General features: G+C 46.0%; 4 protein-coding genes across 6 annotated transcripts; 1 reads left to right on the top strand and 3 right to left on the bottom strand.

The window, feature by feature from the left end:
* Window positions 1-518: 518 nt before the first annotated feature.
* Window positions 519-8802, bottom strand: cnot3a (CCR4-NOT transcription complex, subunit 3a). Of its 2 annotated transcripts, none has more exons than XM_047027294.1 (19): window positions 8646-8802; window positions 8015-8070; window positions 7735-7802; window positions 7580-7654; window positions 7397-7486; window positions 7115-7243; window positions 6942-7037; window positions 6598-6811; window positions 6342-6469; window positions 6170-6226; window positions 5117-6038; window positions 4925-5030; window positions 4673-4814; window positions 3844-3951; window positions 2835-2934; window positions 2213-2411; window positions 1906-2038; window positions 1687-1812; window positions 519-1424 (listed from the first exon to the last, which is right to left on the bottom strand). In XM_047027294.1, exons 2-19 carry the CDS (start codon window positions 8037-8039, stop codon window positions 1326-1328), a joined length of 2817 nt encoding a protein of 938 aa, XP_046883250.1. In that variant the 5' UTR covers window positions 8040-8070; window positions 8646-8802; the 3' UTR covers window positions 519-1325. The 2 variants fall into 2 exon arrangements, with proteins under 2 accessions (XP_046883250.1, XP_046883241.1); XM_047027285.1 differs by having other exon boundaries at window positions 6598-6817.
* A 109-nt stretch (window positions 8803-8911) lies between these two features.
* Window positions 8912-11687, bottom strand: tfpt (TCF3 (E2A) fusion partner). Of its 2 annotated transcripts, none has more exons than XM_047027445.1 (7): window positions 11608-11687; window positions 10873-10974; window positions 10513-10650; window positions 10318-10388; window positions 10171-10240; window positions 9886-10044; window positions 8912-9494 (listed from the first exon to the last, which is right to left on the bottom strand). In XM_047027445.1, exons 1-7 carry the CDS (start codon window positions 11614-11616, stop codon window positions 9420-9422), a joined length of 624 nt encoding a protein of 207 aa, XP_046883401.1. In that variant the 5' UTR covers window positions 11617-11687; the 3' UTR covers window positions 8912-9419. The 2 variants fall into 2 exon arrangements, with proteins under 2 accessions (XP_046883401.1, XP_046883409.1); XM_047027453.1 differs by lacking the exon at window positions 11608-11687 and adding an exon at window positions 11391-11479.
* On the top strand, window positions 11077-12857 carry ndufa3 (NADH:ubiquinone oxidoreductase subunit A3). The gene is made up of 4 exons (XM_047027473.1): window positions 11077-11777; window positions 12110-12184; window positions 12278-12355; window positions 12652-12857. The coding sequence occupies exons 1-4, from the start codon at window positions 11771-11773 to the stop codon at window positions 12741-12743; spliced, it is 252 nt and encodes an 83-aa protein (XP_046883429.1). The 5' UTR covers window positions 11077-11770; the 3' UTR covers window positions 12744-12857.
* A 140-nt stretch (window positions 12858-12997) lies between these two features.
* zgc:158689 (uncharacterized protein LOC791177 homolog) lies at window positions 12998-27625 on the bottom strand. Its single transcript, XM_047027377.1, has 11 exons — window positions 27308-27625; window positions 25096-25281; window positions 24641-24716; window positions 24142-24228; window positions 23320-23381; window positions 22945-23016; window positions 22491-22628; window positions 21663-21815; window positions 21284-21461; window positions 20251-20822; window positions 12998-14498 (listed from the first exon to the last, which is right to left on the bottom strand). The coding sequence occupies exons 2-11, from the start codon at window positions 25153-25155 to the stop codon at window positions 14442-14444; spliced, it is 1455 nt and encodes a 484-aa protein (XP_046883333.1). The 5' UTR covers window positions 25156-25281; window positions 27308-27625; the 3' UTR covers window positions 12998-14441.
* Window positions 27626-27976: the final 351 nt, after the last annotated feature.

Genomic DNA, 27976 nt, shown 5'->3' on the forward strand with positions numbered 1-27976 from the left:
TCAGAAAAACATGTAACATGCAGACGTGGTACAGGTTCCCCAGGCTAGTAAAGACAGGAACTAAATCAGTAGAGACACATGACACATGTTCCTGAAGCAAAACAAGAACGTACCCAAACTAGTTCAATTTGCCGCACGTCCACAGTGGGTTCTGTTTGTCCAGATTTGTGACAATTGCGTCGAACACCTAATGGAATCAGAATACATCCCATCACACAAATCTCATGTTTATTTTTCATTGAAATAACTGGTGTGAAATTGAACAAATGAGGGGGTGAAGAGAACTGCAACCAAAACAAACTGAATGAAATGAGAAGTTGACTGGTGATTTTTATGGATTCAGAAAAGTTAGTCGTTTGTACGGTTGTACTAAAAGAGATGATTGACTGGACACTGCCTTTAAAAGCAGAGTTAGGAACCAATTCCTGCCATTTCTAACGTACTGTTTCAAAAGGGCTTTTGGGAGCTGCTCAAAATTCATAAACATTATTCAAGACTTACGTCAAAAAAAACTTTAATACTTTGTTCAGACTCTTTATTAGTTTATATCACAAACATAATGAATGCCCCAAAAATGATGCGTTTTCTTTTACAGTTAAACTTAAAAACATTATTTGTAAAGAGAGGGAGGCAGACACCAATTCAATTGCATAGCAATTTAATCCATGTCCAATAAGGACGTCTTTCCCAGGCCCAAGGAGAGGCCCTGTGGTCATTCTCAGTGTTTAAACGACCAAGACAATATCAATAAAACTATTGATAATCGATCACTATGTCTAACAGTGACCATGTTCAACAGGTATCATAGGGTCTTATAAGAAGCCAATCCTACACACCATGTCTAAATGTCCACTGTACTTCCCTATTCTAAACCCCAAATAACAGGTAAAATCCAGATGGGCAATTTCTTTAACCAAATCCAATGTTTGTGTTTTAGTCAATGACTTCCAGTTGGGTAGGTGGAACAGGAGATTCTCGTTGAAACGGAAAAATAAAACGAAACATAACATGAGGAACATGCATGGGGTAGGTTTTTTCCTAATGCCATATACTGAGTGCTCACACAGACAGGCCCAAACGCATATCTTGAATGACACCCTATTTCCCCATGTAGTGGACTACTTGACATGAGACCCCTGTTGGTTGCGGTCATAAGTAGGGTGCTATATGGGGGAAGGTGGTATCCTTTCAGATGCAGCCTATACACTCCTGTATCCACAGCAGGAGAAGGGCGCTCTACTACACATCACAATCTCTATCCACAGTTTGGAGTTCAGTCTCGGAATGTCAACAGCAGCACGTCTCTCTCGCTCTTTGCCCGCCCGTCACTGCAGGTCTCGATCTTCCAGGTACCTGTACTCAAAGGTAAAGCCCTCTTTTTTTCTCTGGCCCCATTTCTCATAGTCAAAGTAGATGTAAGTGCCCTAAAAGAAAGAAGAATAGAATCAGGTAAATAATAAACGATTTACCCGGCAGGCCCACTAACAGACCTGATCCAGAGACACAGAAGAGTTCATCTGCGTCGCTAGCTTCTGAACCCCCTCAGCCAGCCAAGTGCAGTGTCCTGCTGGGCAAGGGTGCTGAATGTACGGGCCTGCCTATCATTCTCCCCTGCGACGCGTGTGGCGACGCGTGTAGCGACGCGTGTGGCGACGCGTGTGGCAAAGAGAGCTTCAGCTGCTGTACCTGCTCAAACTCGTCTGTGATGGTCTTGGGTTCCTCGTGTCTCTGAAACCACATCATGTACTTGGTGTGGAACCTCCACGACTGCTTCTTCAGAGCCTTGGCAGACAGATACTGAGCCTTGGTGCCCTGGCAGACACAGCAAGGGAGGAACAGTGAGGAGATGGGTGGGGGGACAACCTCTGGCTGTAGCCCAGACGTCTGTGTGTGTGTGTGTGTTACCTCCAGGTAGTAGAAGATGAAGAAGAGCGTTTCTGTTGACAGTCTCTGGTAGAACTCTATGGAGTCAGAGTGGTGGGGGGGCATCTGATGGTGGAAGGGCAGTGTAGGACAAGGGTTCCTCATCAGGTATTGTCTGTAACACACACACACACACAGGGTTAGAATCTCAATCTTATACACACACTTGGTAACCACTACATGCATCAGATATTTACCCACCAAAAAAAGGCTTTTTACATTTCCCCCCCACCAAAAACCCAGTGATAACGTTAAATGACAGGTTGGGTCAGAAGCTGTCAGTTCTCACCTGATCCTCTCAGAGTCAGAGGGGTGTGGCATGTGTGTCCAGGCTGACTCCTGCATGGCCTGCTGGTACACCTGGTCTTTGGAGAGAGGCGTGGGCCCCAGAGGACACACCCCCAGGGAGGGGGGGATGCTCACCTCTGACAGCGACGGCTGGGCGGGCGTAGGAGCCCCGGGGGCAGCCGACGAGCTGGAGAAGATGTCTGAGGACCAGGGAGAGGGGAATGGGAGAGAGAGTATGACAGGGAGAGGGGAATGGGAGAGAGAGTATGACAGGGAGAGGGGAATGGGAGAGAGAGTATGACAGGGAGAGGGGAATGGGAGAGAGAGTATGACAGGGAGAGGGGAATGGGAGAGAGAGTATGACAGGGAGAGGGGAATAGGAGAGAGAGTATGACAGGGAGAGGGGAATGGGAGAGAGAGTATGACAGGGAGAGGGGAATGGGAGAGAGAGTATGACAGGGAGAGGGAATGTGTGTGTGTGTGAGAGTGAGAATATAAGAGAGAGAGAGAGATGGGGAAAATGAGAGAGAGAAAGAGAATATTAACAATGTCTAACTGCACAAAACCTGGACATTTGTGAAACAAATAATGAAAGTAGAAGCATCCATCTGGTGTGTTCTGACCTCTGTCCGTCAGATGCAGGGAGGGGATGTCTCCGTCCAGAGCCGACCCCAGAGCAGCCCTCTCAGCCATGGCCTTCAGAGAGCTCAGAGGCTCCGGAGCCTGGTGGGAGAGGAGGCAGGAGGACGAGAGGAGGGAGGAGGGGGGGAGGAAGAGAGGAGGGGGGGAGGGAGGAGGAAGAGAGGAGGCAGGAGGACGAGAGGAGGGAGGAGGAAGCAGGAGGAAGAGAGGAGGGAGGAGGAAGAGAGGAGGGAGGAGGGGGGGGAGGAGGCAGGAGGAAGAGAGGAGGCAGGAGGAAGAGAGGAGGGAGGAGGAAGAGAGGAGGCAGGAGGAAGAGAGGAGGCAGGAGGAAGAGAGGAGGCAGGAGGAAGAGGAGGGAGGAGGAAGAGAGGAGGGAGGAGGAAGAGAGGAGGGGAGGAGGGGGGGAGGGAAAGCAGTGGGAAACAAGAGAGAAATCGAGGGTTTAAAAAAAGAACTGATTTAACATGATGAGAAAGACAGGCCAACATCTCTGTAGTCATCTCCCAAAAGAGAGATGTTCAGCTTTGATTCCACATCCTTGATTGGCGTTTTTTACTCCGAAAGCGCACACTCCTGTCCCCAGCTAGGACCCCCACGGCTAGCCCCAGTGACTGACCTCCCGCTGGGGGAACACACCTAGCATGGACGGCTAGCCCCAGTGACTCAGCTCCCACTGGGGGAACACACCTAGCATGGATGGGGTTCAACCACAACCATACACATCCTCCAAACAAAACATCCTCAAACTGGCATAGTCATGCTAGCCCTGACCACTATCTAGTGTGTCAATTTGGTGTGTTTTTGTGTGTCGGGTATGTCAAAGGTTATGGACATGACAGATAAGAAAAATAACAACAACAACAAAGTAGATGTATTTGTAAGTCATAGGTGTTAAATGATGTGTGTGTGTGAGGGGGGGGGGGGGGGGGGGGGGGGAGGTTTAAGGCAGTGTGTGAATGTGTTCATGATCAGATAACGGTGTGTGTATACCTGACACTGCTTTCTCTTCCGTGTGTTAGTGGCTGTACCCATGGCCCCTGGCGGCTCTGCAGCCGTCCCCCTGGGCTCCATCAGAATGTGACGGAGATCTGTGGGAAGCTGGAGAGAGAGGGGAGGCTCTACAGGTTATGCTACAGTCATCACAACGTCATCACAGCCGTCATTACACTGACACATCATTCATGCCTGCCTGTGTGTTTACGTCGCCAGAGAGTTGGTTGCTGCCTCTGACTGCAGGGCCCTGCATGGTGCAAGCGTGGAGGGACAAATCTTTCTTAATGGGTCAAAATGGCTGCCGTGGTGGTTCCAGTGTTCTCCCAACATTACACAACACGTCTGTCTGGCAGTACCCAGTTCTAGATTTCAGAACCTCTCCTATATGACAGACAGAAGTCCATCAAGTTCAAGGTCACTGGTAGAAAAAGGCAGGTCAAAAGTATAAAGCTCAAGCCTTCATCTGTCAGCCTGGCTGAGTCCCTTCTGGTTTGCCTGGATTTACCCTGTCCTCCCAGCAGTCTCTCCTACTGCTCTCTCTCCTTTCTACCTCTCCCTGATTGACACCAGGTGAGGAGACACTCTGGCCAATCGCAACCACCAGCCAATTAACTACCCAGGCTGAGGAGACGAGGCAGAATTTAACCCCTCGCTGCCCTTCCCCTCTCTCTCCACATCCACACCAGTCTCCCCCCCGGTCTCCCCCCCAGTCTCCCCCCCAGTCTCCCCCCCAGTCTCCCCCCCAGTCTCCCCCCCAGTCTCCCCCCCAGTCTCCCCCCCAGTCTTCCCCCAGTGTCCCCCCAGTCTCCCCCCAGTGTCCCCTCACCTTGAGGCCTTCAGACGCCTGTGTGTAGGAGTGGGGCCCGTTGAGCAGGCTGGATCCTCCAGGGTTGCCGTCTGAAAACGAGGGGGACGGGGAGCTGGGGGGCAGGGTGATGGAACTGATCAGGCTGGGGCCGTTGTCCATTCTGCGGTGGATCGGGTGGGGAAGAGAGTTTGAGGAAGAAATCATAAGAAAAAAACAATCTGTGAAAAATGCCTCGAGCGCTGTGATCGAATGCTACGAAGCGCAACTCACGGCTGACTGGCAGAGGAGGTTAGGGATGAGGGCTGGCTGCTCTGTGATTGGCTGGGCGTGCTTAGGCCCGATTCTGCTGCGTTTTCCGCCACTACAGCACTGTAACCTAGCAGACGAGAGCACAACAAGGTCACTTAACTGAAGAAGTCAGGCGTCTACTGAACACATTATCTACATGAACTTGCATCGTACTTGTGCTTCCATTCTGCTTCAGACCACTGGGTGGTCTGGCGGGGGCTGCGCTCGTCCCGACTCCTCCCCCGATTGCCCCGACACTTCCTCCGTTACCTCCCATCATTCCCACCGCCCCTCCTGGCACCACGCTGACAGGGCTGGGGGGCATCTGAGGGGGCCCAGGGGCAACATTCTGCCCAGACACCAGTCCCAGGATGCCTCCGGTCAGAGTGTTGTGGGCAGGGCTGGACCCCAGTAGCCCTAGCCCGCCACCAGCCCCGTTGGTGGTGACTCCACTGGAGCCGGAGGTGGGGATGGAGACGCTGCTCTCCACGGACACGCTGGACTGGCTGCTGCTCAGACCCAGGCCTCCCACAGCAGCCTGGGCGTAGGGGGTGGGCGTGGAGCCAGACAGAAGCCCTGCCATCGTGCTGAGGGGAGACATGCCGCTCAGACCCAGACCAGACATTTGGTTGGCGCTGCTGGTGCCCGTCATGCCACTTTTACTCAGACCAAGTCCCAACCCTAGACCCAGGCTGGAGGCGGGGCTAGGTCCAGAGGAGGCCAGTAATTGGGGGTTTGGAGCAGCTGAAATTGGTATGCTGGGTGTGGGAAGAGAGGGGGCAGTGGAGGCGGAGAGCAGGGGGTGGCTGGGGGGGCTGGGGGTGTTGTTAGGGGGGAGAGAAGGTTTTGTTTGAGGTGGCGGTGGTAGTTGTGGTTGGCTTGGCTGCTGGGGCGGAAGTTGCGGTGGAGGTTGGTGCTGATGTTGTTGAACGGCGCTGCTGAAGCTCCCTATTAGACTGTTGCCCATGGGAACGACAGGAATCCCCCCGACGACAGTAGCCATGGACACCAGGGAAGAGGAGGAAGAGGAGGAACCGGACGTGCCCGACGAGGAGAAGGATGATAACAAGGAGGGGGTGCCGTTCTTCACAGGAGACTGTTGACATTGACACAGCACGAGATAGTCAAGCCCACACAGACTGGATTCAAGTTACACTTGGACAGTTCAACAACAGAACGACAGTTCAACAACAGAAGGCCCATAAACAGGGCGGGTCAGAAGCTCACCTGACAGACTTCGCTGTCTGTCGACCTCCCCCGCTTTTTATCGTCCTCCGAGTTCTCCTATGCAAACGGCACACAGTACGTTAATATCCAGGCTGAAGAGAGAGAGAGAGACTCTCTAGTTCAGTTCTAAAGACTAAACCCAGCCAAAGGTCTGAGGAGCAGGTGTGCTTACGGCTGTGCAGGTGGCCGGAGAGGGAGGGATGGGGGAAGAGGAGGTGGTGGACGTGGGAGTGCTGCTGGAGTGGAGGAACATCTCGTCCTCGATGGTGCCCTGGCCCGATGGAGACGTGGCCACTAGAGCTGGAGAAGATCAGGACGCAGACAACAATCCAGTCACCACAGACACATACCATCACACTGTAGCCCGCCCAATGAAACTGATCATCCAGCTCTAACCAGCAATCACAGCAAAGGGCTCATCCACTTACGTATATCGTCCAGGTCAAGGTCATCGTACAGGAATTCGTTCTCCTCAAAGTCGGGGTCTTGGGAAGAGTCGATGTAATACTCCACATCGTCCTTGATCTTCTGGATGGAGTCCACCTGAACAGAGTCGTTGTCCAGCATGCGTAGGATGGTCTCCAGCATGCGGATGTGGTACCGGTGCCTTTCGATCAAGCGCTTGAGCTCCTCAATGCGATCCTGTTTCTACGGAACAGCCAGGGAGAAAGGCACAGGTGGTTTTGAAGCTGCTCTGGAAACCTTTTTTTACAATACAGCACAACCGAGTTCAGACAGAAGTGCATGACTGGAAGTCGGGAAAGAAACTGACCTCTTTGTCTCCTTTCTTTTTTCTTGTTTGTACTGACAGGCTCTCCACCTCACTCTCAAACTGGTCCACCTGCATGTTTAGAGTGTCTATCGTGTTCTGCAGAAAGGAGATCATTATGAGGCGAGAAGTGAGGGGCATGTTTCCCCTTGGGAGGGTTTAGGCAGGGACCTCACCGTCAGCCATGTTCCCGTCTCCTCCTTTTCCCTCTGGGCTGGATCCACCTTCTGAGCCAGCCCCAGGCCTTCTTTCGAGTAGGCTTTTGTTTTCGTCTCCCGTTCCACCACCTTAAATCGCTCCATTTGCTAATAAGAAAGAACAGAAACCTTGATCCCTATGTGATATATATATATTTTTTTTTACACATTTAATGATTGTATTATTTTGCTAAATGATGAATCGTCGATGACAACCAAACATTTGCAATGTTTATAAGGGTTTGAGGTTTAAATCGTTACCGTTTCAATGAGTTTGCGATTCTCCACTAGTTGTCTTTTGTCTTTGATCTCGTTTGAGGCCACCCATGTCTTAATCTGATCCCTCAATCGCTAGAAAGGAACGTTCCCCACCAATTATTAACATTTAAGCCCAGACATAAAACACACAATGAATATGGCCAAAATTAAAGTTTGTTTGCTTACTTGTAATTTTTTTATTTCTTTTTTTAGGTCTGCCTCGTATTTTTCCTTCTGATTTGCATTGGCTGCATTGTGGAGCTGAAAAATAAAAAGGAATGTTACACAAATAATTGTACTCTTCCCCATAACATGCGCATGTACGACTGAGTAGTCCTTACCTTTTGCCAAATATCTTCAAATTGTTCTACACCTTCTGCTACCTTTTTCAAACATCTGTCGATTTCACCTGGTAGAAGAAAGAGGGCCTCATTTGAGCTCATTACGTGGTTCTGAATGTGGGATAATGTTTCAGAACATGTTATTTGAGAAAGGTCCAACTTCACAGTTCAGCACACGTATCAATATTGCCAGGTACTATAGTATAGCTAGGTGATGTGAAAAGTGGGGTGAGCGGTGAAGTCAATTTTCACGTCCATCATGGCTTGTCAAAGAACATACCTTGAAGTTTTCTCTTGTCAGCCATGGCTTTAACTACGACGATGTCCTCATTCCGTCTGACAGAGGGAGAAACATGACATTACCAAAAACAGCACAATGTGCACAAAGAAACAATGCACTTGCCCAGCTGACGATATATAATAATTTGAGTAATCCCTCTTCAACTACTAATAGCTAGCTACAATAACAACTTAAAACAACCAGCCTGTTATGTGATGCTAGCTATAATTTGGCTATTTCAAGATAAGGAAAATGTATCCGATGTAAGCGACGTTTACCCCATTGAAGCTTGTTTGCTATCACACGCTAACGTGACATGCTCGTTAGCTAACTGGCTATCTTGCAAGCTAGTTTAGATAGCCAACTCATTTTCAATGCTATTAACTAATTGCATGCATATGCATAAGACTTAAAGAATGAAGTCATATTAATGTCGTATCGTTATCGCTTTATGTTGTTTTTTGTAACTAGCTGAGAGCTAACAATTTGTAGCTTATTGGCTAGCTACTGTATTGACAATGCTCGCTCGCAGCTTAGCTAAAATAGCTAGCTTGCTAGCTAGAATTTCAGGAAAATAAGGGAAACTAGGTCAACCCGACCAGCTAAATTCACACTTGTTTTCGACATTTACCTAGGGTTAGGGCTTTTCGTTTGTCTTTTTCAAATACAATCAGAACAAATTCCCCAAAGTCTTCTTTACTTCCAATTTTTTGTTTTCTTTTCGCCAATCTGACTGTACTCTAAAGATGGACGGCAGCTAAATCCCACCCCCAAATTTAGATTCCTCCCTAAATCTTACCTTCGATCTAAGATTGGACAGTTTCAACTTCCGCAAGTCAAAATTCCAGTGATTGGCTTATCAGTTAGCGATAAATTATGATTGACGAATCAATGCAGAACATACATTTCAGACAGCGCAACATTAAAAACAATAGCATTAACATACCGACTGTAGGTCAGATGAAGACAATTCACATTTAACAGTTAATGCATCATAGCAATATCCAAGAGCTAATTTGGCCTATCAATCGAAATAACCTTCAAAATGTAATCATCTTTTATTGAAAAAAAAAAAAAAGTCTGCAACATTCAATACATCTGCATAAATCTGACTACATCAGTCATTGCAACTTTGACCATGAGAATTTTAGACCAGTAGCCAAGTGTGCATTCAGGCCTTACGGACTCCTCTGCGCTGCTGCGAGAAGTGTTCTAAATCAAGAAGAGCATAACACTCAAATCCTGAATGAAACCAGAAAAGTGCAGGAAGGTTTTCATACGACAGGAACGCCCAGGAGTATGAACTCAAAAAGCAGTTTGTGTCCTCGACACCATGTCCATTCAGCTGGTAGTCCAAGCATCTGATTTCTGCACCACATGTCCTGACAGTTGGCTATGACCTTGGTCAGTGAGACAGAGAAGTTGGGCTGGGAAATTCACCAAACTGAGCCTCAGCCAACTGGGACATATCTGCTTCAGTCTGTGGAGAGGAGCGAGCGTCAAAACAAAACAGTGGCTGAACAGTCAGCCTTGTGATTCCATCCACAATAGTACATTTACATGTAGTCATTTAGCAGACGCTCTTATCCAGAGCGACTTACAGTAAGTACAGGGACATTCCCAGAGGCAAGTAGGGTGAAGTGCCTTGCCCAAGGACAACGTAATTTAGAATGACGGGAATCGAACCGGCAACCTTCTGATTAAAAGCCCGATACCCTAACCGCTCAGCCATCTGACCCCCATAGTAGATTGATTCATTGACCACTGCATCCTGACACAGGTGCTCCTTCACAACCACCTCCGTTGTGGCGGAATAAAACAAAAGCAGTGAGGAATTCTTCCGGCGGTTTAATTTGATATACTTTACCTACCTGTGGGTCTCTTTCCCTCTCCAGTTTAGGAACTCGATGCCTTTTCTTTTTGGGTAGTGTGTGTTGTTGACCCACAGGGGGCGACGAGGAGCCAGGAATGCCATTCAACCTCTCATCTTCAGCTGTAGCCACAGAGTCTAAATGGGAACTAGACTCATCCTGAAAGGCAAGACATAATAAAAAATAGAGCAATAATAAATAAAAAATGTGTTTGTCTTTCTTGTGCATAGAGTTAGAATAGCAAGAGTCCTGTTTACATAGCTACAGGCTTTTGATAATTAATACCTCAAGCACTATAGTGAGCTGAGTATGTCTGTAGTCATCTCCATGGGCATCCAGTGTCTTCATTAGAAACCTGCAGATGGGAATCGTGTTATATCATGAGCAAGGAACAACGCCGCAATCAAAATCTAACCCAACCTCATTTTTTACCTTCTCTCTTTCTTCATGCGTCGCGTCAGAGCTTGAACCTGGTGAAGCCGACCCAGCAGTTTCTCATTCACCTATGGAAGCGTCAGGTTTATAATCCATCGTGTTACATAATGGATTTGTATTGTGGACTGGGAATACGAAACACCATCCTGTGTACAAAACACCATCCTGTGTACGAAACACACTGTCACTTACCTGTTCGACTTCTCTACACCACCTGCTCAGCGCCAGACATTTTCTTTTATTGAGTTCTCTCCTCTCTTCTTCCTCCTCCTGCCCAGGTCTTGACGCCCCACCTTCAAGCAGTTCACTGCCTCCTGGGCCCAGTTCTACCTGGCGATAAAGATATTACTATTTAGAAGATAACGCTACAGTTATACAAACAAACTAGCTAACAGGTCACTGAGTCTTAATGTCACTTCTGGGAATGTGGAAAGTTAGGATTCAACTGAAGCTGTCATTCTGAATACAAAGCTGACAACTGATATAAGGAGTTATCCTTTCCCACTTCAATAATCATGTTTCTACTATATAAACACATTCCATAACATTTACCTCCCCAGGATCTAACTCAACGCCACCGGGTTCCAACTCTGCTTCAAGAATGTGTCCCCCAAAAAGAGGAGGCAATGCCAGTCCAGAAAAATCCTCCATCATCTGAAAATAGAAGGGCACAAAATGGGAAATTGAGTCGGCGACTGAAAGGCATGTGCCTTGCGTCACTTACTGACTCCAAGATCGAGAATCATTGGTATTCTATTTTTCACTCAGGACGGGTTATATTTTCAGTCATGAGTGATGCGGCTTGTAGCGTTGTAAATATCCAAAGCATTATCGGAGTCTATGCAAATTGTATGGTTGACGAGCCACAATAGTCGGGGTTTCCACAGGCATTAATGTCTCGTAGCTAACTACACCGAGAAGATAGCCAGTTGGCTAGACTAGAGGTACGCAAAAAGACAGCAGTCAGCTGACTTCACTCAAGTCACTGCAATAATTGAATACTGTACGAGCTAGCTATACTTTAGGTAGTAACGCTACCCAACTTTGATTATTGAATCCACACTACCTACCTTTTAGTCCGTTCACGCTACCCACTCAACAACGTACCAAAACAGAGCTATCCACTCATTAGCTACTATGCTAACTAGGTAGCTAGTGCTAGCTAGCTCGTTTGCTATTAACGCTCCTGAAAGACTTAACATTTTCCAAGCTACTCAGTTTTCACATATTATATGGATTACTAGTACATGTGGAACGTCTAAGACAGTAACACTGTGGGAACTTTACCCCATCCATTGGCTACCAAGCTCAAGGAATCATTGATCTTTTCTCATTTCACACCCCCAACGGTCCATTTTTTTTGTCGTGACAGGCGCAAAATAAATGCGTCGATTTATAACTCAACTACACTTCCCATGATTCCAATCCACAACAGACTACAGAGGACAACATGGCTGGTTGGTGAAATTTGTCTTTCTTCGTATCAAGCAGGCAGCGTATTGTCGATTTACGGCATCAATTTAGCCACTTGTATTGAATAGTTCTAGGGTATAAAACGTTATAATCAAGCTAAGTATACAGCACAATCAAGATTTGGTATGTCCACCAACAGATGATGTGACCTTGGCCTAGTACAACCTAGTTAGCTGGTATGACTTGTGAGCCTTGAACATACGTTGCTCCGCCGACAGTGATCTCAAAATGCTAGATAAGATTGTTAAAATAAAGTTTGGAGCGTAGATAGACAATTGTCTTCCACCGTTGTTTACTTCTTACATTGTCATTGCAGCGTTTGGTGCGTTCCTCAAAAACGCGTGGAATAAGGAGCCGGTGGTGTTGGTCTCGTGCGCGCTTGGTCTCCTAGGTCAGTAGTTGGAACTCAGTTAACAGTTTGTGTTAAATTAACTGGTGTATGCGCGACGTAGTCTGTAATCTCAATTATCTCGTCTCTTTCCAGCTGTTGCTGTACCAATCATCAGTCCCTTCACGAAATATAGTGCCATGTTGAATTCAGCTGTTCCCTTTAACTACCCAGGTAAATGTTAACTCATTCTCAGCCACAACTAGTGAACCTGGCATGTACTGAATAAGTGTAAATACTGTGTCCCGTGTATTGTAGTACTGAATAAAGGTGTCAACTATAAACTAAATCTGAAAATTCACTCAGCATTGGGATTCAGAATCATAATATATATTTGAGGGGACACATCCCCTCCCAATATTCAAATCTGGTCAAAATATCACCCCCAATATATTGATTAAAAAAATATATAAAATATAAAGCACCGCCGTGCTTAGTGCTTAAAATACACTGTTTTGTCTTCTTTCCAGTTCCTGTTCGAGACGACGGCAACATGCCGGATGTTCCGAACCACCCGAGTGAAGCTAAAGGACGAAACCTGGATTGGATTAAAAAGCTGTAACTGTTTAAACTCCTAACCAATGTGTTTCTGTACAGACCACAACAAGTTCCGGTTTTCTGTAGGTGTACTGCTTCTCTGTAGGTCGAAAAACATATATAAAGATTCTTTATTTAATCCTATTGTCATTCTTCTTGGGGCTCAGATTTGATATTTTTAGTTGTCAAAAGACCATTTATTTTTACAAAGTTTTTTAAATATTTCAGGCATATGGGTTGGATAGTTAGTGTCAAGTAAGAGCAACACACACATAGTAATTAAAATGTTTATTAAATTTCTTCTGAAAACAAAAAATACAATGATGGCATGTAAGGACCTTGTGTACAAGTCAGTGCTCTACAGAAACGTGTTAAGATTCCAAAACATCACAATGATGTTACTGTGACCATCAATTCAGTCTATTCAATACAAGATCTGGCAAAGAACACTCAGCATTGATATTTCATACCGTCGTCTTTGGGAGCTTACAGATGCCATGCAACCATCAACACATTCTAAATCAAAGTTGTCTTATTCTTGAACAGTGCACTGGTTAATTTCAACCTCTCATAGCTCTTAAAACTAACATTTGCTAACATAGTCGGGCCTGTTTCAATACCTAGCAATGACTTAATTTGTATGTTCAAGAATTTGCTGTCAGGACAGAACATATCAGCTGTTTTGAAAGTTAGCCCTTGCAAACCCAACGAGACAGTTCTTGATATGAAGCCACTGTTGGTAAAACCACCAGTTGAAGATTTTAAAACATAAAATTTACAATCAAAACAGAACTGACTGCAGTAGACTTGAGAGAATTGTCTGTTTCCAACATAGGTTGGGAAAGTAGGACTACAATAACAAGGCAGTTTTCCACATTTGCATGTTTTGACTCCTTCAAAAGGTGCAACGTTAGGAAAAATATAAGGCAAGTTATATAAGTTCACATATTTGAGCACTTTTTACATTATACATGTGATCTCACTATAATCAATCATTCTTTTTCAAATCAGCCTATTTATTAACCGTTAGAATACCAATAGAAAAACAGCTGTCATTTGAAACTGGAATGCAATATTATGAAATGCTACAAGTTACCAAAATATAAGAACAATTTTGTTTCATTTCTTTGCCAATATGTAAATACACTGGTAAAACATTTTAATGTATAAAATAATTACAGTATTATAAATTATAAAATATAGTAAATTATAAAATAATTGGAAATCGAAACAAACACATCTAAAACATCTCAAATTCCTGATTTTCACATTTCTATTAAATCGTTATTTTCAAACTCAAAAACGATTTACTAAAAGACATGACAACAGAGAACTTAGAGTAAGAGACGAAAAAGACTTCTTGTACATATAGTTTACCATTAACACTTGCTCACACACTTTTCAACTTCCCGTATACATTCTTCATCACTTCCTAAGTTTCATTTCAACGTAAACACAATCTTATCATCACTCTTGACCTTCACATCCTTCTGGTAGGTTCTGTGTAGTTTGCCATTGGTAAACATGCAACTAAGATTAGCTAGGTGTCAACAATCTGTTTATAAAATGAATTGATAAGACACAGGTGAAACGCAAAGACAAGCGCTGAGACCCTTAAATTTTTTCACGTCAATCCTTTAACCTGTTGCCAGATTCCCCGACCTACTTAAAGTAATGCAAAGCATCCACTTAATTCACCACAGTTCCTTAGCACATCCATCTGTCAAACCATGTTCATGCTTTCCACCACATAGTTCATACAGGCTCCCTCCTCCTTCTGGAAACATCTTTCTGTCGACCAAACACATCGCCAAGGGTTTCTCATTTATGTTTGTTTCCCCTGTTAGAGACTACAAAGTGCTCCAAGTTGGTGTTATTTCAAAGAGCAAAACTTTCCAATCCAACAACATCTTTAAAAACACTTTAGATTAACAAAATACTTAAAAGTTGTTCATGAACACATCTCAAGTTCACCGTACACCTTAATCAGAAGAGAACAGTGATTTGACAATTTCTGCATAAAAAGCAAGGCATGAATCCTGCATAATGTCAACATGTAATAGGAACCTGTCCTTTTGTAAAACACTTGAAAATGAAAACAAAACATGATAGCATACATATAAGCTATTACTGTCCTGCCATCAAGAATCAGTCCCTGAAACCACATTCTAACTAGACCCGCAAATACGGAACACCATAAATAGGAACTAGCAAGGACATAAAAAAATTGTGTAAGTTTGTGAAAAATGTACAAAATGAATAAAATGTGAAATAAAGACAGAAAGAAAACTGTTGTAAAATAATACACAAAAGGTAACATAATAGATAGAAACGCACCATGTTTTTTTCATGTTAGTGCTGAATCATCTAACTAAATAAAGTAGATGGTGAAATCAGATGTCTGTTACCTAACACCACAAACAAAATTCATAATCTGTGGCTATATGTCTCAAACTTTTTCAGGTTAATCGGGATTTTTATTTTATTTTATTCAATCTTTTTACAATTTTTTTGCATTTCTCTAATAGCTGTCAACAATAGGCACAACACATTTTCCTTCTATGATCCATCAGTTTAAGGACTATGATCATTTATTGTTATAAAGATTAAGTTTGATCCAAAATGTAAATGGATTCTGACTCTACAATACAACCAACTTAGACCTGTCCATGTGTTGAGATTTCATTCATCGGACTGGTGTAGTTCACCTTCAAATGTGTTATAATGACTAGCCTGTGGCACCTTTTAACCAATCAGGCATCCGAAAACTAAAATTAAGTTGAATCAACATAATATATTCACTTCAACGTTCCATGTTAGGCTCAATATAGCAATTGACCTCTGAGCAATTCAGTGACAAAGTTTTGAATTTTAAAAGAATTGAATACTTAATATTGACATTTAAACACACCCAATTTTGGGGTTTTGAATTCACCTCTTTAAAATTGAAATATTAATATATTCAATGTAAAAAAAAAAAAGGAGTCTGATCCAAAAATTCAAGGTTCGGAAATTCAAGTTGCTCAAATTCTCTCCTCAGGCCCCTCTCATCCAGGTGTAGCTGCGGGCAGTAAAACATACTTACATGCAGACCAGTCATACAATCACAGCCTGGGGTCTGAGGAGAGAGGTCCGGTCTGAGGCAAGAAATACCTTGGTATCACATCATGTTGAATGATGTTGAATTATTTCGGCTCTAATTTTTGGGATCAGAATTTCACCATTTGAAATTTAAGCAGCCTGAATTTTGTTAAATTTGAATTTCTGAAGCTTGAATTTCTTTTGTTTGAATTTTTGGGATCAGACATTTACTGTTAGAATTTGTGCAACCTAAATGTCTAAACCAAAAATATTTGGATCTGCAGTTTTTTTTACATTTAAATAAATTGATATTTCAATTTTAAAGAGGTGAATTCAAAACCAACAATTTGGTGGTGTTTTAATATTAAGTATTCAATACCTTTTAAAATTAAAAACATGATGTCACTGATTTGCATCACAAAATGAAAATACATCTGAATGTTTCACTGGCTCTCCATTGGCTTCCGGAGGCTCTGTCCTACTCGATGATTGGTGCCGAGCGATCGTTGGTCACCGTTTTCCTGAGTCGAACATGAGCAAATGGATTGTTCCTGCAATACGGGGAAATGCTGACGTAAACCAGGATTGTTTGTTAGATATTCCTTTAGTACCGTGTTTCTCAACTGGTGGGTCCCGACCCAAAAGTGGGTCGCGAGCTGGTGTGGAAAGTGACGTGCTTCAGCTCCGTCAAAAAGTTAACTTGAATTTTTAACTTGAAAGTTACCGAACTTCCAATGGTGAGATTTTATTTTGAAAGGTGCATTGGATCACACCGTGCCGCCTGCATTTAATTGAAATAAATTATAAAGGTTCGGAAATAGTTTTTGGGTCGTGACTTAATGAGCAAGGGCTAATGTGGGTCCTGAGCTTACACCAGTTGAAAAAACACAGCTTTAGTTCATACCACATATCACACCATAAAGCTTTGTTCCTCTCAAACATGTTAGGCCTACTGCTATTTTACCTGGTTGGGGAGGGTGGTGGTGAGCCAAAATCTGAAGTGAGCTGTAACAGACCCGACAAAAACAATCACATGAGAAACCCCCTTCAAATCTCATGTTGTAAACTTAGAATGATAAGCTGCTTATACCTCTTGCATTAGCATCGACAGGGTGGGTCGATAAGCAGGTCCAGTCCACTCTGGCCCAGTTCCCTTGGCCCTCAGGCTGACTGGGTTAGTGTCGGCCATGCTGTAAGGACGTGGACGGAAGGTGCTGACCCTCTGGGGGGGTAAGGCGTGCTCCTCCTCGGACTCTGGGGTTAGGGAAGGGGACACCAGCTTGTCCAGTTGGCCTGTGCTGGTGCTGTTGGCTTTGTATAGGAGCAGGGAGCTGGGTGAGGGACAGGGTGAAGGGAGGTCAGAGAAGACAAGAGTATCAGGAACGTTAGCTCCAGTGGGCACCAATCGTGTTTCATCGACTGTGCTGTTGATGTTGGACAGCAAAGATCTAAGGGAGTCGAGGTGGACCAAGTCTGGGGGTAAAACCGGGAAAGACGACAATAGGGGTCATCGCTCAACCGCACTCCCTTCCAGGAACTGTTGTGTTTTTTGACTGATAACATGTCCACACTGTACTGCCACAATGAAAGGCAAAATATCAGAGAGAGGTTGGGAAGGTATATCTATATCAAAGTGCCAGTGACACTTCTCAAGTTTTGAGGGACAGACAAAGTTTGAATTGCCTATTTGTCGACACTGGCTATTGTTTGATGAATGTCAATAATGGAAAGGGAGGATTCAGTAGAGGAAGGATCTACAATTACACAGTCATGATGCATCCTCATTTGCCAACACCCACACTTCTCAGTTACTGGTGTCCCAACTCACACTAAAGAGAACTAATAACACATTCATCCAGCAAACTCTGTCATGCAAAGCGACGTAAAGACGGGGATTTGAACCTGCGACCTGCGGTTTTACTACCCAGCTAACTCTATCATCCCTAACGTGTGTGATTGGTGTCTGTAGAGCAGACCTGTTGTCCAGGCTGTCCAGGGTGCTGTGGTAGGGCTGAGTGTAGGAGAACGGGAACCAGCCTTTTCTGTAGGGGGCGAGAGACAGACACATGACATCACCATTCACAGAACACACACAGAAACAGTACGACCATACCAAACTGTGCTAGTACGACTGGATTGTGTGTGTGTGTGTGTGTGTTTGAGCACCTCACCGTCCAGTTCGTTCATTCTGACCGTAATGCCAGCCGTCTCTGGGCTCAGAGATGAGGAGGTGGATGCCATCGCCAGGCAGGAAGTGAAGTAAGCAGGACCCTCCCCCTCCGCTACCCTCTGACACCCCGGGGCCGTGGGCGAACATGGCCTCCACTCGCGTGGGCCCGGAGAGGGGGAGCACTCTGGGGAGAGTGGAGCCTGGGAGCAGAGGAGGGAGAGGGGGGGGAGAGGGAGGGAGAAGAGGGGAGGGGGGGAGGGAGGGAGAAGAGGGGAGGGGGAGGGAGGGAGAGGGGAGGGGAGGGAGGGAGAGGGGGGGGGGGGAGGGAGAAGAGGGGAGGAGGGGGGAGGAGAGGGAGGAGAGGAGAGGAGGGAGGAGGGAGGAGAGGGGAAGGGAGGGAGAAAAGGGGAGACGGGGAGGGAGGGAGAGGAGAAGAGGGGAGGGAGAAGAGGGGTGTTAAAATCACAGATGGAGTTAATGAAAGAGCTACAGTGCCCTCCAAAAGTATTGGAACAGTGAGGCGAATTCCTTTATTTTCGCTGTAGACTGAAAACATTTGGGCTTGACATCAAATAATGAACGTGAGACCAGAGATCAACGTTTCAGCTTTTATTTCCAGGTATTTACATCAGGATCTGATGCACAACTAAGAAAATATCACATTTTGTTTGAATCCACCCATTTGTCATGTGAGCAAAAGTATTGGAACAGATATACTTAAAACATATTTAAGTGAATAAGACTTAATATTTGGTTGCAAATCCTTTGCTTTCAATAACTGCAGCAAGTCTGTGACCCATTGACGTCACCAAACTTTTGCATTCTTCCTTTTTGATGCTTTCCCAGGCTTTCACTGCAGCCTCTTTCAGTTGTTGTTTGTTTTGTGGGGTTCCTCCCTTCAGTCTCCTCTTAAGCAGGTAAAATGCATGCTCTATAGGGTTTAAGTCTGGAGATTGACTTGGCCAGTCTAATACCTTCCATTTCTTGCCCCTGATGAACTCCTTTGTTGTTTTGGCAGTGTGTTTTGGGTCGTTATCTTGCTGCATGATGAAGGCTCTGCCAATCAGTTTGGTTGCATCTTTCCTTAAATTGGCAGACAAAATGTTTCTGTAGACTTCCGAGTTCATTTTGCTGCTGCCATCATGTGTTACATCCTCAATGAAGATTAATGAGCCCGTCCTAGAAGAAGCCATGCAAGCCCAAGCCATTTCATTACCTCCACCGTGTTTCACAGATGAGCTTGTGTGTTTGGGATCATGAGCAGTTCCTTTCTTTTTCCAAACTTTAGCCTTTCCATCACTTTGGTAAAAGTTAATCTTTGTCTCATCAGTCCATAAAACTTTGTCCCAGAATTTTTGAGGTTCATCTCTGTACTTTTTGGCAAATTCCAGCCTGGCCTTCCTATTCTTCTTGCTAATGAGTGGTTTGCATCTTCTGGTGTAGCCCTTGTACTTTTGTTCATGAAGTCTTCTGCGAACAGTAGATAGTGATACCTTCACTCCTGCCATCTGGAGGTTGTTGCTGATCTCACTAACAGTTGTTTTAGGGTCTTTCTTTACAGCTCTCACAATGTTTCTGTCATCAACTGCTGATGTTTTCCTTGGTCTACCTGTTCGACGTCTGTTACTTAGTACACCAGTAGTTTTCTTCTTCTTCAGGACATTCCAAATGGTTGTTACACTGGCTATGGCCAATGTTTCTGCAATGGCTCTGATTGATTTTCCATCTTCTCTAAGACTCACAATTGCTTGTTTTTCACCCAAAGACAGCGCTCCCGGTTTTCATGTTGTTTTCACCTCTGAATACAGTCTGCATAGACAAAACCTATCTTACCCAATCTGAACCTGAGTGTAGACATTCAGTGGTATTTATTGATTGAATAATGTATGTAATAGGACACACCTGGGCAACAAAACACACCTGTCAGTCATATGTTCCAATACTTTTGCTCACGTGACAAATGGGTGGGTTCGAACAAAAAGGTGATATTTTCTAATTTGTGCATCAGATCCTGATGTAAATACCTGGAAATAAAAGCTGAAACGTTGATCTCTGGTTTCACATTCATCGTTTGATGTCAAGCCCAAATGTTTTCAGTCTACAGCAAAAATAAAGGAATTGGCCTCACTGTTCCAATACTTTTGGAGGGCACTGTATATAGGGCTGATTTAGGGACTAACCCCAAAGATGCACTCACCCATAAAGCCCACTCATTCCGCGCCTCGCTGGCGGGTCTCCTGGGCAACGGCAACGTCGCCGTGGCATACACCTCCGCCGCTTTCATCAGCGTGGCATTATGGGATGGAGGCGGGGCGTAACCTCCGCCGAGGGCCCCGTGCTGTTGCGGGGAGAGCACAGGGGTCATGGCCCTGGAGAGAGGTGCACTGTGGGGCAGGGGAGGACTGTGAGGGGCGCTCTGGGACAGAGGGAGGGTGAGGCCGTGCAGAGAGCTGTGGGAGGCTGGGGAGACCTGGCTGAGGGAGAGCACTGTGGAGGGGATGAGACTGGGGGACAGGTTGGAGATGCTGGTGGCCAGCAGCAGAGGGCTCTGCAGGGACTGACTTGAGACCTCAGAGGACGTCGCGGTGGATGTAGCCGGGCTAGCGTTAGCACTGGTGGAGCTGTTGGCAGGGGGGCTAGCTGTAGCGCTGATGGGTGAGCTGCTGTGTTGGGGGGTGTCTCCCCCTGTGGCGCCCCCGGAGGCGGGGAGGGGGCGGAAGGTCTGGGGCCCAGGGGAGCGCTGAGGGGGTGGGGAGTCACTCTGAGAGGAGGGGGGGGAGCGGACGCTGCTGCAGGGAGCGACCACTGGAGTCTCCATTCGACAGGGGAGGGACTTCCTGTACAGACCAACCTCTGATACAGAGAGAGAGAGAGAGAGAGAGGGGATAGAGGGAGAGTGAGAGAGGGAGACAGAGAGAGAGAGAGAGAGAGAGAGAGAGAGAGAGAGAGAGAGAGAGAGAGAGAGAGAGAGAGAGAGAGAAGAGAGAGAGGAGAGAGAGAGAGAGAAGAGAGAGAGAGAGAGAGAGAGAGAGAGAGAGAGAGAGAGAGAGAGGAGAGAGAGGGAGAGAGAGAGAGAGGGGAGAGGGAGGAGAGAAGAGAGAGAAGAGGGAGGAGAGAAGAGAGAGAGAGGGAGAGAGAGGAGGGAGAGAGAGAGAGGGAGGGACAGAGAGAGAGAGGGGAGAGAGGGAGGAGGGAGAGAGAGGGAGATATAGAAAGACCAATGTACGAAGAGAGAGATAAAAGACATGGGATAAAGTTAAACACTAATTCGACAGAACTCTTCGCCGGAATGGTTTCCCCAGATCTGTCCTCACCTGCTCTGGCTGGGCGGTGCCCAGTTTGGCGTGGCGAAGGAGCTCCGCTATCCCAGAAGCCCCGGGGCCCTGTGGGGCAGTGTGGCGCAGCAGGTTCAACGCCCGCTCCGGCAAGCGCGTGGGCTGGGAGCAGGACAGTTGCCATGAGGGACAGCTTCTGGGACAGAAGCTCTCTCACCTGGAGACACATTTGGAGAAAAAGGACAGGTGTTTTTTTACTCCATTTATTTAAGGACAGTAGAAAGAATGGTGTCATGACTAGAGGGTCCGCATGGAATCATGGTTGTCATACGTGTTTGGCTGTCACTACATGCATGTAAAGTGTATTATGGGCCAGCGTGGGAGAGGTGAGAGACACTGTTGCCGTTGTGACGGCTACCTTGCAGTGGTAGTTGATGAGCAGCTTGTTGACGGCACACTGTCTGTCCACCAGGAAACAGTAACGCCTCCTCTCCTCAGTCAGGGCCGAGCGGTAGCCCACGGCAACCAGGGTGTCCAGCTCGCCCTGACGACGGCTCATCAGCTCAACGTACTGTCGGACAGACGGGAGGTTAACACACACACACACACACACACACACACACACACACACACACTGCAAGACGAGGAACAGAGACAGGAGGAGAGGAATGACCCTAAGAACACATTGCGAGGGAAAAACACTGCGCACCAGAAGAGCTGAGAGGAGGAAGTGACGTCATATCCTGTGCTGCGGAACCACGATAACATGTCCATGTCGCAAAAATATTGTCCCCTCACCCCCTTAACCTTTTCTTCCAATTCAGCGTCTTTCTAACGTCCAGCGTTCTGCCTCCCAGTCCCACCCCTAACACCCTTTACTCTCCAAGCAAAGACTCTTCCTGGTCTCAAGCCAGATCAGCAGAGCCAGCAGCTCTTTAATCTGAGTCCCAGTGTCCTGGTTTTCATACAAACAGGCACATTTAAACATGCTTAATCTACTGTGATTTTTAATGCCTAATAATGCTGAGTAAAGTGGGTTGGATTTAAGACTTGAGACTGTTTCTCAGATAATCCTCTGTGTCGAACATCCCCTGTATGCATGTCACCCGTGTCTAAGAGAGGGATATTCATCAAGTCTGCTTTCAAACTGCAGGACAGTTACCTGCATCTCTCTGTCTCCATACTTGTTCTGCTGGACAGTTACTTGCATCTCTCTGTCTCCATACTTGTTCTGCAGGACAGTTACCTGCATCTCTCTGTCTCCATACTTGTTGGGGTGGCGACTGCCTTGACTCTTCCTGCGAAGCTTCTTCAGCTGAGACTGACAGCGTTCGATAGACTCAGTCTTTGACTTTCGCTCAGACTGGTACTTCTTCAGCGTGGCCTGGTTTAAGAGAAGAGGGTTTGAGAGAAGAGGATTTGAGAGAAGAGGGTTTGAGAGAAGAGGGTTTGAGAGAAGAGGGTTTGAGAGAAGAAGGTTTGAGAGAAGAGGATTTGAGAGAAGAGGGTTTGAGAGAAGAGAGTTTGAGAGAAGAGAGTTTGAGAGAAAATAGGGTTTGAGAGAAGAGGGTTTGAAAGAAGAGAGTTTGAGAGAAGAGGGTTTGAGAGAAGAGGGTTTGCAGTAAAAAGGTTAGATAATAAGGCAATGATCAGATGATGACTGTCATGATTTCCACAGCAGCAAATGTAGCTGAACTCACTGTTAGGTATTTGATATCCAGTTCCAGCTTCTGTTCCAGCTGGGTGAGCAACTCGGAGTGAAAGAGCTTCAACTGTGGACCATACAGACCCATCAGTCAACACATACGATGCACTAATCAATAAGAGAATCCATCACTTTCTGGAAGAGCCTTGAGAAATACACACAAGCACAAAAAACACCTACACACACACACAAGCACAAAAAACACCTACACACACACACACACACAAGGACAAAAAACACCTACACACACACACACACGCACAAAAAACACCTACACACACACACACACACACACACACACAAAAAACACCTACACACACACACACACACACACACACACAAAAAAACACCTACACACACACACACTCACCACATCCTCCAGTTGAACCTGAATCTGCCTGTGAACCTCCGCCATCTGAAACAGAGTGTCTCCTGGAAGGATCAGCAGAACACAGGGAGGAAACAGGAATCAGAATGATATCAATCTGCATCAAGACGTTTCCCTTTACTCTGCAAATACTTACAGGTACTTATACTCACAAGTACTTACGCTGAGCAAATATGAATTACAACATAGATTAGCCTTATATGGGGGTTAATGGACATTGAGAAGTTTATCAATTGGAATTTAGTCGATTAGTGGGGCACAGAACCTTTTCAGGGGACCTATGTAGCAGAATACTGTCATGGATTGGTTCAGTGAATGATTAATTTGATGATTATCAAAAATGATTTCATCTTATCAGCTCTGATCTCATCTGAAGCTGGAACTGAATCTTTCACTTCTAGGCATGGCTGTCAGCTGTTCATCTCCCCTTCCCTCCCACACCACAGCAGTCCTCCTACAACGAAGTCATTTGTGGTGTCTGTCTGGCATCTCTTCCTCCCTCCCTCCATCCCTCCCTCCGTCCCTCCCCCCAGCCTGCCTCCCCCACTGTTTTCAGCATTACAATGAGATCATGTGGTGTTGTTAATCTCTCAACAATGACCCTACTCTCTCCCTCACCCTTTATGTCTCTGCCTTCACCCTCTGTTCCCTCTCTCTGTCTCTCTCTATCTATCTCTCTCTCTCTCTCTCTCTCTCTCTCTCTCTCTGTCTCTCTCTATCTCCCTCTCTCCTGCTCCCTATCTCTCTCTGTCTCCGTCTCCCTATCTCTCACTCCCAGTCCCTCTGTCTCCCCAGTTCACTCACCCAGTTCCTTGGACCCCTGACTGTCGCTGGCCAGCTCTCCCAGTTTCACCAGAGCGTCGAAGTACCCCTTGGCAGCCAGTGTCACCCCTGAGGAAGGGAGAGCACGTTTGAACAAAATGCCCAGTGTGACAAAGACCTTCTGTACACCATCTCTCACGCCAAACAGAGGTTGGGGCTCCAGGCTCCTCTAGGAATGCAGATCCAATGCCAGGAGAAGTCTAGCACCCCCGACACTAACGTTGAAACCCAGCATACAGACATGGCCACTAAAGGCCACCCAGATATCTTCAACCGCTATTTCTCTCACTCAGTAGCTGCACCTAACACCTCTGCTCTCAGTGGGTTGGTGTGGTGTACCTTCTTCAAATACATTGACTTTCATACATGAATCAGTAATTGAACTGACGCTAGAAATCTTTATCTAGTTAAAGTTGAACCACTCACCCGATACCCTAACCCTGCCATATGATGACAGAAAGAAAGAACGAAGTTCACTCACCAGTCAAAGCTTTCTCATAGTGTTTCCCCATGGTCACAAAGTTCTTGAGACTGGGGTTGAACTGGTCCAGAATCCCCTAAACACAGAACCCCACATCAGAAACAGGTGGTGCACCAGCCTGAGGAGAATGTACTGTCAAAGTAGTCTTACAGAGCTTCTGTGAGACCGGTGCCTTTAAACTAAAGACATGGACAGGATACAGGCCAGATAGACAGGTTACATATGAACAGCCCTATAGCCTACCTACACTTCTATTCGGTTGAGATCGTTGGCAACGGATAGATCATTTTCACACAGGCATAAATTAGGGCACTCGCCTGAATACACTCATACACAGTTCAATTGTTGGAGACAGACACAACTCTCAAGCTTGCACGCACGCGAACACACACACACACACACGCACACACACACACACACACACATGCACGCACACACGCACACACACACAGTACCTTATACACATTTTCCGTCATCTTGTTGACCTCTTCAGTGCGTGACATGCTGCTTCTCATCCGTGGTGTGAGTGTGTGTGTGTGTGTGTGAGTGTGTGTGTGTGTGAGTGTGTGTGTTAGACAGGTGCTGTCCTCTCCGTTTCCCTCAAGTCAAGAGCCTTAGGCTTTACAACAGCAGACAAACCCCTGCAGACAAAAACAACATGTCATCATGGCTTCTCAACTGTGGTTCTGTAGCTCCGATGAACAGCACAGTGTTGCTGGCCTCACTAAGCCCATAGCCTGGATCTGGAGGACATGATGGTCATCCTAACATCAGCCTCTCCCTCAGTCTGACCCAACACATGATATGATGGTCATCCTAACATCAGCCTCTCCCTCAGTCTGACCCAACACATGATATGATGGTCATCCTAACATCAGCCTCTCACTCAGTCTGACCCAACACACGTCAGCACTGCCATCCCGTCATGTCAGCGCTTGAGTCAAGGCATGGCACACTGTAGAACTCACTCACACACATACACAAACATCTCCACACACAGGTGCATGAGTACACGCACACACAAACAGGATGTTGTCAGGGATGCTTGATAGAAGCCTGTGTGAGTCTTCAACAGTCAGGGTACAGATCCAAATCAACTGGCCAGTCAGTGATGAGGAGTCAGTGGAAAAGACAACTGCATAAAAGACCACAGCATACCAGTGCAGAGCGTGAAAAATACATTCTGTCTGATATTCTGGAGGATGTCTTTACTCCTTATGACACTAAGGTAGGTAGTCAGTCCTCTTACTTGACTTGGACTCGCTTGAGGTGCAGCAGCGTTCAAGGAGCACATGACTCAAACACAACAATGTAATTGGCCAGGGTGCTGACATGGATGTGACCCTGCATGTCAACGTCTCTCATCTCTAACTGAGCTGTTGCCCCTCTGTCTATAAGGCAACCGCAGATTTATGACGCTAGACTCAGTGACACGAGCAATGTCGATAAGGACAGTGGCATCTCCAAACCAAGGCACAAGTGTCAGGGAGCTAAACAAACACTAGACGGCACATTTTCCAGTCCAGGCGGATTGAAGCAAGTGGTCCCGGACCAGAGGAATTTGCAGCTGGTTTAAACGGCAAATGTCTCGCTCAACTAAGTTTTCCTTGCACAGCCGCCTTTTGTTATTACAGCGAGATTACAGGGAAAACTGTGATCTATATCCCAGTAATGCTGCAGGACTCTCCACTGCTGGAAAGGGAGGGATGGGGTCCTAAAAATGACTGATCCCCTATCCGGGTCCTGGGCTATCTCTTGATGTCAGTGTGGGTGTCTGCTAGCCAAGGCCAGTGTTGCTTAAGTGATAATGTTATGGGCTGTCTCCTTCTCTTTCACCGCAGCAGGTTACAGTGCTAACAGATGTGATAAGATTTGAGTGTCCTCTGAACATTGATCTAGTAATCCAACGAGTTTCTTTGCTACGCATTTATTTACACCCCTATTTCATTCAAACATTTAGGCCTAAATAACAGCTAGAGCCGAATTAACAAGCGTTCAGGATAACCCTCCACAGAATTGAAGACACTAGACTTCAGTATGGTAAATACCCAAATGCAGGCCTTGTATGACCTCCACGATAATAATAAAAAATAAGAAAATTGTGCCTCAAGTTTATCAATAAAACACCCGCCATAAATCTACCCACTTTATGTTGTTAAAACATTTAAATAAGGCACTTAATTAAAGTAAGAAAATCAAAAAGCCATTCTAATTTGGAAGAAACGTCTTTACATTTCAAAATGCAAAGAATCATCTCGCGATTCCATCCTAGAGCACCTGTTGATTTTCAAGACAATCCAATCTACACAAAATAAATATTTGATACAAAGTAGAATCATACCTTTCCCGAGCTCATTGTCGAAACGCCGATGACAAAATGCCGCGAGACTGATTGTTCATGAACACTTCTTTTCTTTCCATTACTTTCCCCTCTTTTAGTGGGGGTTGTTTCACCCACCAGTGCACTAAATCTAAGTCTGCCCCTCCACCCTTTGGCTGCCCTCGTTCTCTCTCTCTCTCTCTCTCTCTCTCTCTCTCTCTCTCTCTCTCTCTCTCTCTCTCTCTCTCTCTCTCTCTCTCGCTCTCTCGCTCTCTCGCTCTCTCGCTCTCTCGCTCTCTCGCTCTTTCTTTCTCTCTCTCCTTCCCTCTTTCACTCTCTTTACTCACACGAATCGGGGTCAGATTTTTGGTGCCGTTCTGTACCTCTCCTCATTGTTGAGCCGATTATCAACATGCCTTCACGCGCACACCCCGGCCTGTAAAATCACCCCGGACCAACTGAACCCAGCCGCTCCCCACCGTTAGAACCGCAGGACCCGAACCTCTCAGTCTCTCTCCCTTTCTCTGACAATGTACCCTCTCTTTCACTCTCTGCCTCGCTAGGCTATACCCTCTCTCTCCCTCCCTCATTCACTCGGGCAGAATAACAATGAGCAAACGGGGACCCTGGCTGAATAGCGGCAGAGAGAGAATAATGACCTGAACTTTAATTTAGACCAAAGACAGCAGACCCCACAGTCGCGCGAAAGCGCATCACTGGCCTACATCCGCTATAGCCCCTCATCACAACCCCCATTCATTCTCAGAAGAGTAGGGTTTCTTCAGATATCCGCACAACAGACGTAGATCAGATGCTTAGTTGTAACTATTTTGAATCATGCATGTCATACGTTTTTACAACATATACAAGAATGTTATTTTTCAATTTACAACGTTTTGCTAACTTTGTCTCAGTCCAGTACCTACACTGGACTACAAATACACTGTCCCACTCACATGGAAGTTACATGTTTTAGTGAAAATATTTCACGTAAAATAGGAACATTTTTTTTAAAT

This window comes from Hypomesus transpacificus, chromosome 2 (assembly GCF_021917145.1).
Source record: "Hypomesus transpacificus isolate Combined female chromosome 2, fHypTra1, whole genome shotgun sequence".
NCBI lineage: Eukaryota > Metazoa > Chordata > Actinopteri > Osmeriformes > Osmeridae > Hypomesus > Hypomesus transpacificus.

What these genes read in the sequence shown, in the direction of transcription:
- zgc:158689 (XM_047027377.1), bottom strand. Translation starts at nt 25,155, where the DNA reads ATGAGAAGCAGCATGTCACGCACTGAAGAGGTCAACAAGATGACGGAA. An exon ending in TGACGGAAAATGTGTATAAG is followed by an intron (nt 24,717 to 25,095) that starts GTACTGTGTGTG and finishes TTCTGTGTTTAG; the next exon opens with GGGATTCTGGACCAGTTCAA. An exon ending in ATGGAGACAGAGAGATGCAG is followed by an intron (nt 21,816 to 22,490) that starts GTAACTGTCCTG and finishes TCTGTCCGACAG; the next exon opens with TACGTTGAGCTGATGAGCCG.
- cnot3a (XM_047027285.1), bottom strand. Translation starts at nt 8,039, where the DNA reads ATGGCTGACAAGAGAAAACTTCAAG. An exon ending in CAGACAGCGAAGTCTGTCAG is followed by an intron (nt 6,039 to 6,169) that starts GTGAGCTTCTGA and finishes CAATGTCAACAG; the next exon opens with TCTCCTGTGAAGAACGGCAC. An exon ending in TCATCTTCTACTACCTGGAG is followed by an intron (nt 1,813 to 1,905) that starts GTAACACACACA and finishes TGTGTCTGCCAG; the next exon opens with GGCACCAAGGCTCAGTATCT.
- tfpt (XM_047027445.1), bottom strand. An exon ending in TTGAGTTAGATCCTGGGGAG is followed by an intron (nt 10,651 to 10,872) that starts GTAAATGTTATG and finishes CTTTATCGCCAG; the next exon opens with GTAGAACTGGGCCCAGGAGG. An exon ending in AGAGGGAAAGAGACCCACAG is followed by an intron (nt 9,495 to 9,885) that starts GTAGGTAAAGTA and finishes TCCTCTCCACAG; the next exon opens with ACTGAAGCAGATATGTCCCA.
- ndufa3 (XM_047027473.1), top strand. An exon ending in GTGCGCGCTTGGTCTCCTAG is followed by an intron (nt 12,185 to 12,277) that starts GTCAGTAGTTGG and finishes GTCTCTTTCCAG; the next exon opens with CTGTTGCTGTACCAATCATC. An exon ending in TGTTCCCTTTAACTACCCAG is followed by an intron (nt 12,356 to 12,651) that starts GTAAATGTTAAC and finishes TCTTCTTTCCAG; the next exon opens with TTCCTGTTCGAGACGACGGC.